The 21485-nt window shown below is 31.0% G+C and overlaps 1 protein-coding gene across 1 annotated transcript in view; it reads right to left on the bottom strand.

The window, feature by feature from the left end:
• Positions 1-21485, bottom strand: part of igl (IQ calmodulin-binding domain containing protein igloo) — an 82379-nt gene that overhangs the window by 28319 nt on the left and 32575 nt on the right. The window contains exons 4-5 of the mRNA XM_076408551.1: positions 4809-4950; positions 3916-4022 (exon numbers count right to left, since the gene is read on the bottom strand). Coding sequence (XP_076264666.1) covers positions 3916-4022; positions 4809-4950 — 249 coding nt within the window. The remainder of the gene's footprint in view (positions 1-3915; positions 4023-4808; positions 4951-21485) is intronic.

Raw genomic sequence — 21485 nt, 5'->3', positions numbered from 1 at the left:
ATACGATACATTGGGAGTAAGAATCAGAATAAGCAAAAGAACAGTCAGAACAGAACAAGCATCGGAATAAAGAAGAAAGAAAAAGTCAACAACAATAATCAAGAACAGAAAAATAATAGTTAATTGTAAAGAAATAGTCAGAAATGAGATTGAGAACAGTAGAATTCCAGACATACGATTTAATAATTCATTTTAGTACATTTCATAATTATTTTTACCATTGGGATTCGATTTTATATAATTTCTATCTTACTTTCTTCATTTTATATACTTTCACATTATTCATTTAAATAAACAAGCTCGTCGGTGTGCATTAACTTACGTAAAGAAGAGAGAAAACAAATTATATTGTACTTACAATATTTTTCTCTCTTCCTAACAGCTAGTGTTTAGTACTAGCTTTAATAAATAAATAAATTGTAAAAAGTGCCTATTATACTCTAATACAATTATGTATATCTTATACAATAATGTAAGATCTAGTTAATTTTAATTTTTATCAGAATTTTATTCTTATTAGCTGAAACTCATTTCCTTCCTGCATATAATAATTATAAAATCCAAAAATAAAACGAGAAATACGCGATAAAACTGGATGAAATTACAAGCCTTGTCCATAAAAGAGAAACAGAAATGTTTAGCGTAGTACGCAGTATTAATAGGCACGTTTTATGTTAATAATTATATATATTTTTACTGTTGAGTCAACATAAAATTAATATAACCAAATGCACAGCACACAGTCCAAACACAGCCTGAAAAGGAAACAAACTCTAAAGAAATAAAAAACATTAAAACTAGATCAAAAGGGTGTTTCAGTTTTTTAAATAGGTCGAAATGTTTGGCCGTTGAAAAGTTAACAGCCCCCGTTTCCTTTTAATGTCGGTAATGCAAACTGGCGCTTTTAGATCAATTGTTGTTTTTTAAACGTTTTTTCTGCTCTAAAAATAAAATTGCATCCCGCATATTTCATTATGTGTCGAGTTTATCGATTACGGCGGTTGCTTTGTCATTTCGGAATAAAAAATAGGATGAGATTCAAAAGAAGTGTAAACTTTAGCGTTTATTGTTCTTCATAGTCATGAATATTAGAAGGTAATTCGATTTTTTTGAAATCACTACATAGTATAAAACAAAGTCGCCTTTTCTGTCCCTATATCCCTATGTGCGCTTAAATCTTTAAAACTACGCAACGGATTTTGATGCGGTTTTTTTCAATAGATAGAGTGATTCAAGAGGAAGGTTTATATGTATAATACATGCATAATATACTAAGGCAACATTGCTAATTTTAGAGGTTTCTAACGTGATGTCGTAAATTAACCTATTTTTTTAGGCTTATTTAGCAATTAGCAAAAACGCTGCCTAATCCTACGAGTTAGATCAAATTAATGTACTACAGTATTGTACACCATAAAAAGGTCTACAAAAAAGTCCGCGATGGTATATGTTTATCTTTTAGGGATAACCCACATTAACCATTTTTATTGTTTACTTTTTACGTGAGAAAATGGCTTATTTACGAAGCTATTTTAAGCAATACGGTATTAATCCTTATCGAATTAAGTACCTTAAATACAGTGTGCAATTAATATAGATCAATATGGTTCCTTACAGCATGTAAATTAAACAAATATTTTCGGAGATATTACAAATTTAAAATTTGCGTTTAAAAATGTGTAATGTAATAAAAATTGTATGAATTTAGATATTCCAAAGATAGCAGGAAATCTTCATAGTAAGTATAGGGGAAGAGGAATTGTTTTACTCCAAATTTAATGCGTGCAGGCCAAGGGCAGTAATGAATGAACCAAAAATACTGGATCGATTTTAATCATGTTTTCATTGAGTGACATAGGCATATATATTTTATGCCCGTGCAAAGTCGGAGCGGGCCGCTATGTTTTTATATACAACGTTCATATTTTTTCTGTAGTGTATTTAATTTAGTATCAGCATTGCACCCGTGCGAAGCCGGGGCGGGTCGCTAGTTCAGTTATAAACTTTTAATGGTAGGTAGGAAAATAGGTAATCGTATATAAGAGCAACAAACTATAACATTTCTTTTTAATTAATACATTATTGCTTACAGTTCATCTCTACAGTAACTTAAAACTAGATACCTATCGAAGAAGACCCATTGGCCCTTACTTATTTTCTAATATAATAATAGTTAGTTGCAATTTTCATTATTTGTACCATTTAGTACCCTTCATTGCACACTTACAAGAGATCACAATGTTTGGTTGAGAGTTGCAGAATTTTTTTCTATAATAGTTGATATTCGAAGACCTCAATGTAAGTAACTATTCCTCTAGATCTGGTACTTATATTATGTTGAGATTACTTCTCTCAGAACATCCCCATAATTTCATTGGTCCATACAGATTTTAGCATTCGCTCGTATATCATAATTTAGTACGGGATAATTTAGATTACCTTCCAAATAAGCAATACAGTTTTTTTCTATGATGTCTTAATATAAGTATTTTAACTCGAGATCTTTCCATTTTAATATGCTCCTTCCAACGAAGTTTTTCATCAAGATTCATCTCAAGTTACTGGGCATTGTTATTGTATGGGATGATTCATATTTATTGGTAAATGAACAGTTTGTTTGTGGGGGAATGCAGTCTGTACTGATGTACTTTCATTTACTCTTAACCTCCATGCCAAGTCCACTTATATATGTCACTAGTTGCGTGGTGAGAAGAGTAAAATCGATCATAAAAAGAAAAAACCTAATACCTACACATCAGTTTGGGTTTGTTAACAAATGCTCGACAGTTGACGGGGTGCATAGAATAACAGACGTAATTGAAAAAGCCTATGAAGCTAAAATGGTATGTTCAGCTATATAGCAACAATGCTAAGTATCTCGGAATGAATCTTGATGCTAAACTTCACCGGAAGGAACATGTAAAAAAGAAAAGGAAAAAGCTGAAATTAAAATATAGGAAAATGTGTTAGTTATTTGGAAGAAAATTACAATTATCAGTACATAATAAATTAGTAATAAATAAGCAAGTATTGAAACCTATATGGATAGGAGTATACGAAATTCAATTATAGGGATATTCCGCAAAAACTAATATATATAGATAATACAAATTTTCCAGAGCAAAGTCCTGATAAGTATTGTAGGTGCATCGAGATACTATAGGAGTGATTACTTGTACAGGAAATTAAGAGAATTGCAAGAAGACATGAGGACAGACTCCAGACTTCTTATGTCAATATCGAAGTAATACAACTTAGATAAAACCAGAACAGGACACAGACATACGATTTGGCAAGTCATTTCATCATTCTCTTTATCATTACGTATCGATTTTACATTATTTCTTTTTTACTTCCATTTTATATATGTGTTACAGTGTTGGTTTAAGTTAAAAAACTAAAAAAGGGAGAAAACAAATTGTATTTTATTTACAATATTGTTTTCAACACTCAACACTAATCTTGATCGACTGTTATTTAGTTTATTAGTGTATCTCCACTTTACATTCTTGTAGTTGATGTTATAGAAACGTTAACAGTGACAGGTGTGTGTGACCAACTTAGAAATCATCCTGTCTTACCTAGCCTGGTTACTGGCGTCACTAGGATCATTTTCCTTGTCGGATTTTGCACTCTTGTCTAAGGAAGTCAATCACAAATGTTAAACAGTAACAAACATAAATTTACTACCATGCTCCAGCAGGATTCGAACCCGTGACTACCGCTACAGTAGGAGGACCGTCCTGTCTCCTTTATCACTGTGCCAACCAAGTCGGCTCTATTTTAATTGATTCTCTATATTATTAACTAATTAACAGACAAAAGAAATATATGAAGTACTTTTTACTTACAGGAAACAAAGAGAGTAATTAAAAAAAATCCTTTACTTCAAAACAGTATAAAAACACTTCTTACCTGGATCATCTAATCGGAATTCGTTTTCCAATTCCTCTCTTGTTGGCTCTTTGTTCTCTGGTTGCTGGACCTGTGGCTGCTTCATACTTTTTCTTGTTTGATGACCCCTTCGGCAAGGAAAAAGGGTAATTTATTACAGTGATATGAATATATCTCGGACCCTTATGAAACGTAAAAAATGGGAAAAAATGCAATATAAAATGTTGAGTGAAAAATGAACCCTTTCTCGCTACAGTTATTTCTTTAACAAGGTGAATGCCATACGTATACAAGTAGAATTTTTTTACTCTGGTGTATATTTGAATATGTAAAAATATATGTGATTTAAATAAAATTTTGTTGTTTTTTTTTTTCGAAACGTAAAAAATGGTACAAATTGTTTTATTTAAGTCATGTTTAAGTAAATAAATAATTAAAGCTAATTTAAAATATTTTTGTACATAAAGTATACAAACAAGTGTCTTTAGTTTATAGTAGTAATACATATATTAAGTATGTCGGTAATACCTTTCTATTATTTGGGACAAATTTGAATTAATTTGGATTTTTATCGTTATAAATAAAATGAAAATGTCTTACTTTTTCGAATAATCATAATTTGATAAAAACTCACTTTTTTACTTTGATACGATAGAACGAGTGTACAGGCTTGCACTCAATATCAAGTACATCAGTCCAATATAACTTGAGTCAATAAAGCACTTATATCTCCGAAAGTTTTGAAAACTTTAGAAATATGGAAAAAATCGATTTCTTTCAAATTTTTAGACTAGACTAGAATAGCGGCTCATAAAACATATCGACTCTTGGACATACTCAAAGAATAATAAGTTGCCTTGAGAAAAAATAATGCAAATAAAAAATATCACATTAAATTCTACTTTTTTACGTACCGGAAAGCTGCCTGTATTTTGGTTGCTGCTTCCTGTTCGCTCTTAATTTCTTCTGCGCTGTCTTCTACCTGTGGTGTAGTTGCTCCGTTCTGGATTATTATCGTCTTTGCTGAACTTGATTTTGTTTCGGTATCACCAGACTCTATAAAACATATAATACTATTAAAATCATTCCTTATTTATTGTTTGCAAACTTTTTGCCAGTTACTCATACACCATTGTACTGTAACTGCTACAGTAAAATGTTTTAGATTTTTAAGTTTAATTACCTAGTATAACGATTTAGATATTAATTAAAGCATAGTGTACTAATTAAATCAAGTTGGTTTTCACAAAATAACAGGTCAATTGAAAAGTCCCCGGCCTACCATAGTAAAACACATTTTTTTGGCAAAATTAGTTTTTTTATTCAACATAATTCCATTCAAATGTTATACACTGTTTATAGCGACCCTCCAACTTTTCGATACCATTTTTGTAGTACAATTTGTCCCTTACTTCAAAATTGGCCTCAGTTTCGGCGATCACCTCTTCATTCGACTAAAATTTCTTCCCAGTGAGCGTTCTTTTGAGATATGAGATCTGTCGCTGGGGGCCAGATCTGGAGAATACGGTGGAAGAGGAAGCAATTCGAAGCCGAATTCATTGATTTTGCCATTGTTTTCAGTGACTTGTGACACGGCGCATTGCCTGAGTGAAGCAGCACTTTTTCTTTAAATGCGGCCGTTTTTCGGCGATTTCGTCATTCAAACGGTCCAATAACGCTATGTAATAGTCGCCGTTGGTTGTTGTTCCTTTTTCAAGGTAGTCAATGAAAATTATTCCATGCTCATCCCAAAATACAGACGCCAGAACCTTCTCAGCCGATTGTTGCGTTTTCCCACGCTTTGGAGCGGGTTCATCGTGTGCAGTCCACTCGGATGACTGTCGATTGGACCTCGAAGTGAAATGATTGGGCCATATTTCATCCATTGTCACATATCGACGCAAAAACTTAGGTTTATTACGCTTGATCATCTTCAAATACTGTTCCGAATCATAAACTCCTTGTTGTTTTTGGTCATATTTTGGATATGTTTTATACAAGTTATGATAAGCGAAGGATTTAAAATAATAACATTTGTTTCACTTTACGATTGGGGAGGATTTCCAAAGCTTGAATGTTTACTAATTGGAATAGTTTATGGCTAGGGGTTTTTGAATCCACTTTCTCCGACATTATAACTTCAGTTGTGAATTTTAACCTAGCACTACTAATAACTATATATTTTTATGAAAAACTAGCTATATTTCAGGTCCACACACACAATTTCACATCACTAAACTTGGATTATTGACAAGTTATTTGATGAACTAACTGGTTCAAGATGGCAATAATGTTGAATTGGTTATTGGGTTATTTATATGATCAACTGACAACATTTTTGTATTGCTAATTTAGAATAGGTCTGATGACTGTAATAGGGAAATACAAAAATATTAAATTATAATAATATAAAAAGTCTTGAAATTACATATGTGATTATTAAGATCAATACCAATACCAATCAGAAGCTTTACGAAACAGTGGTGGTTTTGTTGGTAGCTTTGTGCTACCAACAAAAAGAAAAGAACCAGATATATTTATTTTGATGGATGTTTTGTTTCCGTGAACTTTTAACAGTTCTCTGTAACCAAAAAGTGTACCTGGTATTTTATCAAATTACATTGTAATATTTGGGTAAATAAAACACACAAATTGTAATTTTGAAGTTTTTTTTTTTAATAACAGCCTTACAAAATTTATAATCACACGCAATAGCAATAATTCAAGTACTTTTTAAGGTGTGTGTTTAAACATATTAAGTTCTCATTTTTTTACCTTACTTGACCTCTACACATTACGCTGTAAATTGATTTATATGATTTTAGTACGAATTTAAAATTATATTGCTTCAAACGTCAATTCTTTGCAAAAATAAATTACGCAGAATTGTTATAAATTATTTTTTCAAAATTACCTTGATAGATCATCAAAAACAAATCTCATCATCTGAACTTAAAATAGATGTATTCATAAGTTTTCATTAATCGTTTATTTCATATTAATTAAATATTAAAACGTTCTTTCATAAAGGAACATCTTTAAATCCTCTTATCTCGTCCCCGCTCCTTTCCGACTCCTAATTATATTCTCCACTGGCAACTTATTAAAGTTAAATTTTTGAAATTTATTCCTTTTATGAAATGTTTGAAAAGAGATCGAAAACAATTTTGTCGGCTAATCTGTAGCAACCAACGGTTCGGATTTTGTGAGAACCTTTCGAACGGTATCGCTATTCTAATACTCTCCATCGAAAGTTTATAAACCTAATGATAACAACTTCGTAGAGTTAGGACGACGTTAATTATCAATTTCGGTACTTATAATTAATTATTTTGTAATATAATTAGGATTATTTGTCTGTAATTTTTTCTCAAATATATTTGATTTATAATTCACTAAATTCAGATGTTGCTAAACTGATATATTTAGACAATTTGTGAATACTCGTTTACCAAACAGGGTTTATTCGAGAGCGATTAGGTCAGAGACTACCCCAGAAGACATTGGGTCTTATCTAGTGTGATTAGCGGCGTGATTACGACCACATCATTAAATCGTTAGTTTCTTAGGATTAACAACTTGATGAGAAGGCAATTGAAATTTTCGAATGTCTCTAAGATAGAGTTCTTCTTTCTTCGAATTGAAGCAAATAAGTAAAACTTTCCGCAAATACGATGTATTCGTTACAAATTCAGACAGATTCGAAACACTGGAAAGATTTTTGGTGCAGACTTCGTCGAAATATGAAGAGATGTGTGATGATTCAAAAAAAGTTGCTCACAAATGTACCCGTTGCGATTTAATACATCTTTAACATCAGTAACATCACCTGTTGTTAATCCTTAGCAACTTATAGGCCCAATACTATAATAAAAAATGGAAGCAAAATAAGGAATAACAATGTTAACATTTAATATGCGATTTTTATTACAGAAATAAGATTTTCTACACTTCTCTCTACAAGTGTTCTCAAAATAAATCCACATTTCATTACCCATCACTATTCGATGCAGAAATATGACTTCCGATCATCCTTTGAAGCGAAATTTCGCAAAGGATTTTTTATTTTCCATTTGAATGTTATTCAATTGATGTGGCACCCATCTTCCCATGTTTCGGAAGTTTCCCATTGTTCGTAATTGGTCTCTAATTGTTTCTTGGGCTACATGTAACGCTTCTGTCAAATACTTGGGACCCAATCATTAAATAAATCTTGAAGTCTCGCATCTTCAAACTTTCAGAACATTTTTTCCTTGCACATCGAAATTACCACTTTATAAAACGAAAACATTAAAAAAATCCACAAAATAACTTTGAATGACCGTAAATTGAAATTGAATGAAATAGCAGACACTCTAAATCAACGTGTACATCATATCATTTACGAACATTTGGGTATGAGAAAGCTCTGTGCAAAGTGGGTGCCGTGCGATCTAACTTTTAACCAAAAACAACGAGTTGATGATTCGGAGCAGTGTCTGAAGATGATCAAGCGTAATAAACCTGAGTTTCTGCATCGATATGTGACAATGGTTGAAACATGGCTCCATCATTTCACTCCCAAGTCCAATCTACAGTTATTCGAGTGGACTGCACACGATGATCCCGCTCTAAAGCGTGAGAAAACGCAACAGTCGGCTGGCAAGGTTATGGCGTCTGTATTTTGGGATGCGGATGGAATAATTTTCATTGACTACCTTGAAGAAGGGAAGTACAATCCACAGCGACTATTACATAGCGTTATTGGACCGTTTGAAGAACGAAATCGCCGAAAAACGGCCACATTTGAAGAAAAAGAAAGTGCTGCTTCACCAAGATAATGCACCGTGTCACAAGTCAGTGAGAACGATGGCAAAAATCCATGAATTGGGCTTCGAACTGCTTCCTCATCCACTGTAGTATCCAAATCTGGCCCTCAGCGACTATTTCCTGTTCTCAGGTCTTAAAAGAATGCTCGCTGGGAAGAAATTTTCGTCGAATGAAGAGGTGATCGCCGAAACTGAGGCCTATTTGAAGGCAAAGAACAAATCGTAGTACAAAAATGGTATCGAAAAGTTAGAGGGTCTCTATAATCAATGTATCACCTTTGAAGGGAATTATGTTGAATTAAAAAGCTAATTTTGCTAAAAAAAATGTGTTATGGTAGGCTGAGGACTTTTCAATTGACCTGTTAAAAGAATAGATTTAAATAAAGAGTAAATACATATGTTTTTTCAAGACTTCGACATTTTGTAACTAATATACGTTGACCAACTTCAACTTTATAATTAAATAAGACTTTGCAGAACCAACTTGCGTTATAAAGTAAGTTTGAATGCTAATATATGCATTTTCCTAATGTATCCCAGAGAAAACTTTTATAAAGGCTAGCATTAAAAAGGTTGTTTATTTATAGTTTAGCGTCCTTTAAAGGATAGAACTTCAGGGTTTCTATTTAATACAACAGGTTCATGCCCAGAATGCCATATATAGTAAAGTGTCATTTATTTAGTGAATTAGGTAGCTCTGAAATTGAACCTAAAATGAAAGTCGTAAAAATTTTACAACGACATGTTCTCCAGTTGAACATGTGGGATTATTTGGTCGTGCGACTTATGTTACGTAGGTTTATTTTTAATAATTTTTATTAAGTTTTATCCCACATTACGAACAATGAATTATGTAACAAGACACAGACAATTCACAGGATGTTGAATAAATTTGCGTAAATTAATCGGAATTCTCCGGAAACGGAAAAGGAAAAAGAATTTATAGTTGTAAAAATAGATAGTTTCTTCTAGCTATTATAACATATATAAATATTCAGTACATTTATTCCAATATTATTCCAGGTTATTGCCAGAGAGATGCCAGAAAAGTCATGAGTATAAAACAGAGCAAATCATTGAGATGATAGTAAATAAATAAGAAAAGATTTACATAGAAAAGAAACAAATCATTTGATGGGGCACAAGAGCACATGGGGGACATAAGACAAGTATAGCAAATATAGAGAAAATAGAGAACCAAGCATAGAAAGGAGAAATATCAGAAAGCGAAACTGAACTGAAGCAATAAGACTAAGTAGAAACATAAGAAAATGGAAGGAATTTATAATTAGAGCAAGAGACAATAATAATAAACATAACGCACCTATATAACTATGTGGTACAAAAGGTGTATATTTTATTATTAATATTATTACTTATTTCTTCGATGTTTGTTCAAAATAGCCTTTCAGTGATTTTTAAAATCGCGATAATATGTAAAATGAAGAATTTGATTTATTAAACAATTTTTTTATGACAAATTTTTTTTTTTCATAAAATTCAATTTCTTTTATTGTATTACTCAAACCTATTTAATGTATTTCCAAAATTAAAATAGAGCACTAGAGAAATATAAGAGTACCACTTGTAAATTATACAAGTTCTGATTTCCTCTGTGTTATTCAGTAGCTGTATTGCTTTCACGTTTTTAGGATTTAGTAAATTGATGTTGCTTGGTTTTAAATGATATAATTTCAGATGACAACCGAAAAACCTAATAAGTAGTGCAGTCTTTTATCTATTCGTGTGAAAATATTGGTAGAGTAAAGGTCTAACAACCAAATTACATCATAACGTCCAAAAAGTAGGGCCAACAGTTAGATACTACTAAGATAAGAAAGATAACGTAATAGTTTTTGCACGTACTTCTCCTTAAGATAATGTGAATAATTCCACAATGTCGGACATTGAAAATTAAGATGAATTGCAACTTTCAATGATTGCAGGTTGCCGTCTTAAATATCGATGCTGATGCTGCACCAAAAGCTAATATGAAACATCAAAAAGAATCAGAAGATATTATAAGGGCATATACATTTTCTTGTTGTATTGAAGAGAAAACTAGTGAAAAAATTATAAAATTATTATCATATAATTGAAACTCGATATTTTAACTTCTAGAAATGCATTATGTATCAACTTTTCCGTAAAATTATAAATTAAATGAAAATAAATGGCTAGCATACCACTAAGACCACTTAATCGCGATTTTCCGTGAAAAATTCGGGGATTTCAAGTTGCCTGGCTTAATAGTTTCGGTTTGAGCTGAGAAGGGTGTGAAATTCCTTCCTACCAGTCACTGTAAAAGGCCCTATTATTAAACTGTCAGAGCTAAAGGATGCGATCTTACTCAAGCACAACCCAAAGTAAATAAATAAATATACATACGCCCTCTGTGATGGTCAAATTTAATTAAAGCAGATAAACATTTTCCTGGAATAGAATATTGTTATATAGTACAGTCTTTCAAAATGTGCGGTTTTAATTGTTTGATGAATCAATGATGATGATTATCAGTGATGACTGTGAAGTGTGAATTTTAGTAAAAAAATACTAGCTGAACCATCTAAATTCTAAATAGGAACTAATTATTCTAACAGTTATTAGTTCGCATACATTATAGTGTATCAATACGACAAACTATGGGTTTGTTTTCTCATTTTGCACCACTCCCTCATCTCGTAGTTCATCTCAGAAGCTTTGGTCCGGTAGAGTATTTGAGATTCATCTAAACATGAATAATGTCAACTAGGGGAATCAAATCTTTTCGAAAGAATCTTTAAATTATAGCCTCGCATGAAGGGATATTCCTAACACCTAAACCTATTTCGGCTGGAGCCCCCTTGGGTAACGTCTTGGCTGCGATACACTGCTGATATTTCAACAGCCAAAGAAACAGTACTTGGAACATTTGCCGACGACATAGTTATCATGGCAAAAGACATATACCTGCTTAAAGCTGTAGAGAAAGTACAAGTTGCAGTCAAAAAGATCTACAAGTGAACTAGAGATTGGAAAATACAGCCTAATAGCTCCAAATTTATCCATGTTAATTTTGCGTTGCAGCGAAATAACAAAAATATCATATTGATGAATGCCCGATTCCTTAAGAATTCCGCTAAATACCTACGCATACATCACGATGGTACGTTAAATTGGAAACATCAAATCATGTTCGACAAAAAGCAGAGCAAATTAGATTTAAAGTCAAGCGAGAGATAGGTTTATCAGTCAATAATACAGTCAATTTGGACTCATGGGGTGCAAATATGGAGTTGCACCAAAACATCAAACCAACTAGTAATCCAATGCAGCCAAAACAAAGTTCGAAATCAAATGGATTTATGAAGTGCTGCAATATTTTCTCGTAAAACATAAAATATGGTCGCTATATCACAACAACGTGGAAGCAATATAGTTACTGGGCAATCAGAAGATTGAAGAGAACCGAACCACATCAATTTGTATAGTGTATGGGTGTATACTTAGGTTTAGTTTAAGTAGCTGTATATATTTCCTTTAATTCAGAACGTTCATTCTCTTATGAGATTATAAAAATATGTTGAGTTAATATCTCCTCATATTGACTTAGAAACAATCTGTTGCAAAATATACATATGTTCTGCAAAATTGCAGAACATATGTTCTTCCTTTCAAAGAACTTTCAATAATGTTTGCTATTCTATGGACCTTGTAGATTGTGTGGTTTTTTTGTGTGAATCCAAACTAATAGTTCTATAGTTATTTTGTAGGATTTAACATTATTCAGCTTACTAGGCTTTCCAGTATTCACATAAGTATCAGTTTAAAGGCTGCGATACGTAGCTTGATAAGCTGTTATGTGGTTTCTAAGTAATCTGTTTATGTCCTATAATACATTGTTGTTTGTTACAAGTTATAGAATTCTTAATCCTTCTACTACCTCTAGAGGGGAAGTAATCGGACTTTTTGTCGGGTATAATAAATTGTTGACCTTCTTCTTCAAAATTGGTATTTGAAAAAAGTTATATATACGTTCCTATCAATGTCCCCCTAAGAAACAAAAGTCAATTTGATTAATATAATCGCAATAATAAAGAGAAACATTCTAGAAATACAAATGAAGAGTTAAATGTGTACGAGTATTTGTAAAAATGACAGGATGGCACCAATTTATGAATATCTCTCCAACAAAATGTGATAAACCGATAATAATATAATTTGTCAAAGTACGCAGCTTCTCGCATCTGTAAAAAAATTGAATTGAATTAGGTCCAATCAAATTTCTTCATTTATTTTCGAAAAATGGATTTTTTAAATTGTTCTTGAATTTTTACTTTACTCCTTCAATACGTTTTATTGTTGCCGATAAGTTTTTCTTAATTGACACTAATTCTGATTTTAATACAAGCATTTAACAACAGCTTTAATTTGAAACACCATTTACATATAATGACGCTTTCCATTTCGAAGAATAAAGCTATCAAGTAAAAAGCCGCATTTCCTATTGCAATAATGTTAGATCGCGTTATATTTTCTTATAATTCATAGTAAAATTTCTGTTGCAAGTCATGTTCGCGTGTTTATAGCTATTCGGGTAAATTACATTCGGACAAATGGAACAACGTAGTGATTCTTTATTTTAACAACGTGTACACAAGCTTGGAAAATAAGAATTAATGAAAGTAAATCTGTACATGTGCAGTTCACCTATAAACAGACCGTACAAGCACCAATAACATTAAATAACACTATCATTCCATATAGCAACAACGCTAAATATCTCGGAATGAATCTCGATGCAAAACTTCGCTGGAAGGAACATACAAAGAAGAAAAGAAAAGAACTGGAATTGAAATATCGGAAAATGTACTGGCTAATTGGAAGAAAATCACAATTGTCTGTACATAAAAAACTGCTATTATATAAGCAAATACTGAAACCTATATGGACATACGGAGTTCAATTATGGGGATGTTCTGCAAAGAGTAACATTAATAAAATACAAATTTTTCAGAACAAAGTCCTCAGAGGTATTGTGGGTGCACCCAAATACTATAGGACTGATTACCTACATCGAGACCTTCAGATACCCATAGTCAGTCAAGAAATCAAGAGAATTGCAAGGGGGGATGAGGAAAGGCTCCATTGTCATACTAATATTGAAATATTGTAACTTTTGGATAACACCAGAACAGGACATATACTCAAAAGAATCAAACCATCTGATGTTGTGTAGTGTTGTGTAATGTGGTGCAAATATTAAAAAAATTCAGCAGTGACATGTATAAACATTATTTTACAAGAGACTGAGTTAGGGCCGATGGGTCCTCCTAATTATAGATTTAAGTTAGCATAAAAACAAATTGTAGGTTAGACGGAAACGACTAGTAACAATATATTAATTAAATAATAAAAAAAAAATAAAAAAACGTGTAATATCTTTTTTTTCTATAGAAAGTTATTTAATCAATCTAATAAAGCTACATGAGTAATTTTTTCTTCTTATTCCTGTTAAGGGTAAAAGCTCTTTAGCTTTTTTCCTGTGTTTGAGATACCTTGAAATATTTTATATTTGATATACATTTTTGTGCTTGTCTTAATTAACATTCATTTTCTTAATTAACTCAAAAAAAACTGTAGGAATATTGTTTCCTATTTCACTTGTTATTCTTGTGTACTGTTTGTTAAATGCTCAGTTGGATTTTTTTTAAAGGCGCTTAAAGGTAATAACTTTTTTGTTTTCAAGTATTTGTTTTTTATATTTTTACGTATTTAATGGTTTAGAATATTCAAGACAATACATTATGTGTGTCATTATTTAAATTAAATCAAAAGTAAATACTTTATTGATAAAATTTTTTTATGTATTAGTATATTATTATTAATCATTGTCGATTAAATAGAATGTGTCTCCCCAGTGATTTAAAACTTGGTATTTAGTACTAGGTATATAAGTTAGTCTTAGAGTTGCAGTACTTCTGTGTTAAATCATTTCATAATCATTAATCATTTTTAGAACTTTATTCTAAAACACTTGTATTATATTGGTGTTACTTCTCACAAAACATCCACATAACTGAAATCCGTAGGTCTATATAGGTTTTAGTAACTGCTTGTAGAGCAGAATGGAAAATTTAGCTTTTCTTCCAAATAACCAATACCTTTTTTATATTTGAATTCATATTATTTTCTTCCTTTTTTAATATGCTCCTTCTAACGATGTTTTGCGTCAAGATTTATCTCAAGAATATAGCATTGTTGCTGTATGAAAAAATAGTATTATTCATATTTACTTGTATATAAACAGGACCTAAAAACCTGCTTTTGTGTACTTTCTTGTTACGTAAGAAGAAGCTTGCTTAAACATATTGGCTAAGATGTAGGAGTTTAAGAGTTCAACGTATTGCTTTGGTAACATTTTATGAAGTTTATATATGAATCCTTTATGTCAAACTTTATCGAAAGCTTGCACTCTGAGAATATAGCTACGCAAACTTTTTCCTCTTCGTAGGTTCTTTCAAGAGTGTCTTTGATTATATATATCTGGTCAATTATTGAATGTTTGGTGGTAAAACCAAACTGATATGCAGAAATTATATTTTATTTATCTAATAATTGGTTTTAATTTTTTAAACAAGAGTTTTTTAAATATTTTAGATGTTACTAGCAGAAGTGAAATTGATCGATTAGATTTTACTTCGTTAGTCAATTTGGTGCGTTTTATAATTGGCTTTCTTGGACTGATTACGTTGATCAAAGAGCCCATTCAAGGATTCAGACTGCTGAATATAAAGCAAGTAAAGTACAAGAAAGATTTCACTTAATTTCAAGTTAAGTTTAACGTAAAAGGGTTTTTTACTGCCATTTAAATTGTTATTATATTAATATTTCAGAACAGGAGTAGATATTATACAAATTACAAATTGAGTTTCAAATATATGACGTGTAACTTGAACAATCGATTACTAACTAAGAAACTATTATTTAACAAACTGCAATATCGATGGATACTACATTATTTACAATAATTACATATACAAAATAGGTAGTGAAGTATAAAAGTGTTAGTTCGTCGATGTTTTCAATATTGATCGTTGTTTAATAGTCTTTTATTAATATTCGCTGTTTTTACAGAATATATGTTGTGTAAAAGTGCAGAATCCGACAAGGAAAATCATCCCAGACATATCAGTAACCAGGCTGGGCAAGACCGGTCTTCTGAGTCAGTAGGAATGGATTAATGCTGAGTATCGTGGTTAGGAATCCACGTTAAACAGTAGATACAGTCCATTCCAAATAATCCCTAGATAATGGACTACTAATAATAGACTAGACGGTAAAAAATAGACTATATATAATATCAAAAAAGAACGTATGGTACTTTAAGGGGATATTATAGTTTATACATTTATGAAGATAGATTGTTTTTATATTTTTAGATTTGTTTTAACTATTTACGACCATTTCCGAATTTTTTTAAAATGGTAATGAACTAGTTTCAAGAAAAACGCGTTTGAAATTTCGTATTTAAATGCTGCATCATTAAAAATACATCTATATCATTCAAAATAATTTAAAAAAAACCTCTTAGAGGGGATAAAAGGCATATTCTTAAAGGGTTAAGCTTTGGAAATGTCTACACTAGAATACACACTGTATATGCGATAAAATTTAAATATATTTTGTAAACGTAAAAATATTTAATAAACGCAAACTTCTAATGCAGAAAATTCAGCTTACAAGCATCACGGCCCTGGGCTAGATGCTAATTAGGTTGAGGATGCACTTTTTCCTCTTTTGAAACTATCCAAGGCTATTAAAATTCCTTTGATGTTTTAAGAACCTTAATTTTTTGCAAAGTTAGAGTTTTAAGATGGCTAGAGCAGTCAACATTTTAAATAATAAGAAATCTCATATTGAGGATAATTTCGCAATCATAAGAAACTTGTAAATAAGAATTATATGTTGAAGGAAATATAGGCTACAGCTAGCTATCTTTATCAATACCAAATAGCTATTTTAAGACTTGACAGCTATATAGCATCTGCTGATTGGAATCTTTTCCTTCACAAATATCGTTTTTGGTCTTAAAAAAGTCTGGTGGGTGGAATAAAGATTCATAGGGAAGATATTATTTTTAAATAACAACTTCGCTAATTGCGTTCTTGATAAAGAGTATTTCGATAGAAGCATTAGCTTTTCCAATAAATTTACTAAATATAAATTTTCTTTTACATGTCATACATCTCTCGCACATAATTTTTTTTTCGTCGCATTTTACTAAATATAGAATAAGAATAGTTACAGATATAGGACTAAATTTGATGAACTACATAATGATGATGAACTCTAAATACCTGGCAAATGTTCTTGATTGTTAAAAATAAGTTATAAGAGCAAAACTTATTAAATATCACTTATGAATTAGTCATTTTCTGAAAAATACTGGTTCAAAAGTCCTGTAACACCAGTACAAGTTAAAAAATAAAATAACAGATGTAAACCATTGGCAAAATAAAAAGTGTCTTAGTTTTGTCTTAAGAAGATTAGATATTTCTAAGAAAAGTACAAAAACAGCACTAAAAGAGAAAAACATAGTTAAATACTGTAAAATAAAGTGATAAAACATCTATATTTACGGAAAAATGCCACATTTTAAATATTTCAAGAATTAATCATGTAAAATAGTAAATGGTATATTTAGAGGGAAAAACAATAAATGTTTTCCAATATTCATGATGTCAGCGACTGAAACCGCTTAGATATGGCATAGGAGGAAATTTCTGAATATGAGATCGAGCGAACTATTGAAGATTTAAAACGTCTTAGATCGAAATGTAAACAGAATACCTGACGAGTTAGTAAAGAAAACATGGGGAATGATAAAACAATCATATATTAGCCTTGCAGAGAAGCACTAATGATGTTAAATATTTTTCCACAATTTCGAAATTTGCGAGGACACATTTACTATAAAAAATAGATAAAGAAGAGATAATTACCGGCAATTTTGGAAACTAACAAAAAATTAGACGGAAAATTATATTTTATTTTATTATATAGAGGGTGTGTCTGTATCAAGACAATATTAAATCATGAAGGTATACCCGCCACATTTGCAATAAACGAAACAATCCGTTTTATAAAATAATTAAAACAAGCTGATATATTAAAAATGTATAAACATTAACAATAGCAATTATTTTTAACAACTAACTATAATTAAACAAGGTTTACCCATAATGATTGAAATCACTGAGCGTTATTGATACGATTAAACAAATAGTATAACGTTTATATGTTGCAAACAACATAATTAATTTTCGATAATATTCCATATATTTCCAAAAGGATTACGCAAGGTCTGCAGCAAAATGGCTGCTTGAGTATTTTCAACTGATTTTCATGTATTTTGGCATGTTGAAAATGAAATTAATATGGAAAATATTCCAGGTGGTCAGGATTATTGGTGGATACAGTTGAGATCCAATACGCTACAGCATAAGAGACGACATATTTTCATATATTCTCAAAAAGGAGAAATAATAATTAGAGATCATAGAAGATCAAGATCATCATTGAGAAATGGAGGACGATGGGCATTATAATTTTCTTGCTTTTTGTGCCTATGTGATAATAAAAACCGAGCAAATCTCTTATAAAAACTCAACGATTTCAAAATGATCAGTTGATAAAATGATATTGTATATAGATAAATAGGTTTAGGTAGGTATTAAGCTAAATTGCATGTATATAGTAGAATATAAAATACATGTAGATATGTTAAATAAGGGTTATGTTAATTTTTATTTAGTTATTACGATTATTACGTACATATTTAATTTTAAAATGTTTTTTTGTGTTCAATTTTTTGAAATCGGTTCAATTTTTTTGTTAAAAATATTTTGCAGTTTCAGCACTTCAAAAGCATAAAAATTACGTCACAAAACCTGAACGGTTCTTAGATATTTATAATGCATTAGATTGAAATAAAAAAATCTGTTTGGACACGTTATATTTTATCTCATCTCTAAGCACACCTAATAATTCACTTCGTTTTCCAAGTCCATCTATTTCCTAGCATACCCTAAAAATACACGACCTAATTTAGGGAAGTTTGACCAAAAACTACGGGCTCTCTGCGGCTAAATCATTCGGTTTGAAAGGTAGGTCGACATTTTGGCTTATATTTACTTTGCAATCCCCATTTATTTAATATACATGAAATTATATTCCACATGGAATGCGCGCCAGATTTCAAATAGATTTCATACCGAGATATAATGTTCTAGAAAATTGTTCACTAAGCAAAACACAATGATAATAGAAAGGTAAAGCAGATGCTAAATATGAGCTTTAATTTTTAGGGTTTTTAGTTTAACTATAAACATAAAATTAATGCAATATTTTTGGTTAAATGGTGTTGAAATATTATTGTAGTAATTGTGTAATAATTCGACTATATACCTTTCACATTCTTTCTAAATGCAAATACAGTTATAGCATAACATATCAACATATATAAAATAACCCATAAAGAGCTTAATGGTCAGATATAAAACCAATGTATATCAACATTTATATGAGTGTAATAAAAGTGAGAAATTTATTATCGCCATAGCTACTCTCGTAAGAATAAAGTAAATTTTTAGTATTTCAAACATTATGCTTCAATTTATTTTATAAATTTACTTGTATTGTTACTTGCTTGATGTTAGGTACAATCTGATCACTAATTAGGATGAATATGAATGAAGGGAGGTTGAGATAGCCCGAAGAAGTAAATAATCTTATATTACTGACACAGAGAGCTCTTACACATCGGCTCAAACAAGAAACTATTTGAGCACTCAAAACATCGAATTGATGGGTCATTCGCCATACAGCCTTGATTTGGCACCCAATGACTTCTTTTTGTTTCCATCAGTGAAGAATAAACTACGTAGTCAACGATTTTCATCGCCCGAAGAAGCTATTGAAGCGTTCAAAAATCATGTTTTGAAGATACCTCATTCGGAATGGAATAAATGCTTTGAAAATTGGTTTAAGCATATGCAAAAGTGTATCGATCATCGTGACCAGTACTTTGAAAAACAATAAAAATATATTCGCAGCTTAACTATTTGTTTTTTTCCTATTCCCGAAATATAAAATAGTGACCCTCGTATAAACATCATTATCACTTCCTGATACTTTCTAAAAATACCCGGCCTAATTCCGCAAAGTTGGTCAAAAACGTACCGTCCTACTGACTAAATCATTCGTCTAGAAGGGCCCGCTCAACGTTTCGGCTTATGTTTATTTCCCAATCCCGATTTATTTAATATTCATGAACGTTCATGCGGAATACACGCCAAAATGCAAATAGTTTTAATGCCTGGATATAATGCCCAGAAAAATTGCTTACCGAGTAAAACAAAATGTCGACGAAGGGACGAAAACATATGCCAGTGATTTATTTAAATATTTGCGAGTCCTCTTTATTTTAGCGCGTTTCGTCCCCCTTTTTTTACCCTGTACGACTTCGTATTTTCATGTAAATGTTTTTTTTTTCTTGGGCATAATTAATTTTACTATGTACATATGCACGCGTTTGATGTTAATTGAAGTGCCCTTTTTTGACATATTTTTTACACAATTTTTATGCGGGTATAATAAACATATAATTTCGTTCTTTTAAGCTCTTCGGGGCTATAAAGCTTTCCTGTTAATTTTTTAAATTTATATTAACAAAACATTACAAAAAAATTTTTCGGGTTTTTTTAGAATCCAGAAATTTCTTCTTCTTTGTGGTGCTTGTGTTTATCTTATCTCTCTTTAACTTGCGTTGTATCTAGGATGTATGTCGTCGTCAGACTCTGCCAATTCATAGAGTTATCCATCCACGTTGTTTTTTTCTGTCTATGTTTTGGGCTAATAATAGTGGAATAATGCAAGGGACAGCATTTTTAGCTGATAAAACCCAACTATAGGTACCCAAGTGCTATATTCGGCCTATACCACTGGGTGTTTCATAATTATTTTCCGCTTTTTGTAAGAATTTTCATTAGACATTAACTATTCTTATTATATTCTGTATTTTATAATATTCTATAGTTAGAGGTTATGAACAGGCAAAGGTTCTTTTGGCATTGGTTTTGATAGATTTCTAACTGTTGTTTAAAATGTGTGATAATTTTAATAAAAATGCTAAATCCATTAAATAGTCAGAGTCAGGAACCGATGGCGTCTCTAAACAGTTACTTTTAACAGGAAAGAGAAAATGGGGACCCTTCGTGCCATTAAAATGCATTATAGAGGCTAATATTAATACTTTTAAATATTAAGTTCATGTTGTCTTAATGGAAATATAATTTTAGCATGTTGCAACTGCAAGATCACCTTGATGTTAGTTCTACTCGAGGTTAAATTTACAATATGTATGAAAATAGTAAATATTTCTTAGGAATATGCAGCTTTTGGGGTATGAAGGTCATCCCTTCATACACTGTTAGGAAACTTATAATTTAAATGGTTTAAATATAACCCACGAAGAGGTACAATGGAATTTATAAGGCATTGTTTCTAATAATGACAATTAAGTAAGATTTATTATTTCACTTTATATAACTGGACGAGACATGTACTTAAAAAAAATACTGAAAAATGGAACATTGCAGAAAGAAGCATTGTCGACAATTTTTTTTTAACATTTAATTAATATATTGTTACTAGTCGTTTCCGTCTAACCTACAATTTGTCTTTATGCTAACTTAAATCTAGGTATATAACTAGAAGGACCCATCGGCCCTAACTCAGTCT

This window comes from Rhynchophorus ferrugineus, unplaced genomic scaffold (genome assembly GCF_030347505.1).
Source record: "Rhynchophorus ferrugineus isolate W39M unplaced genomic scaffold, kcgeb_rfMv2 rfM6, whole genome shotgun sequence".
Lineage (NCBI taxonomy): Eukaryota > Metazoa > Arthropoda > Insecta > Coleoptera > Curculionidae > Rhynchophorus > Rhynchophorus ferrugineus.
The sequence above is the reverse complement of the archived record's forward strand: the minus strand, read 5'-3'. Positions and strand labels throughout refer to the sequence as shown.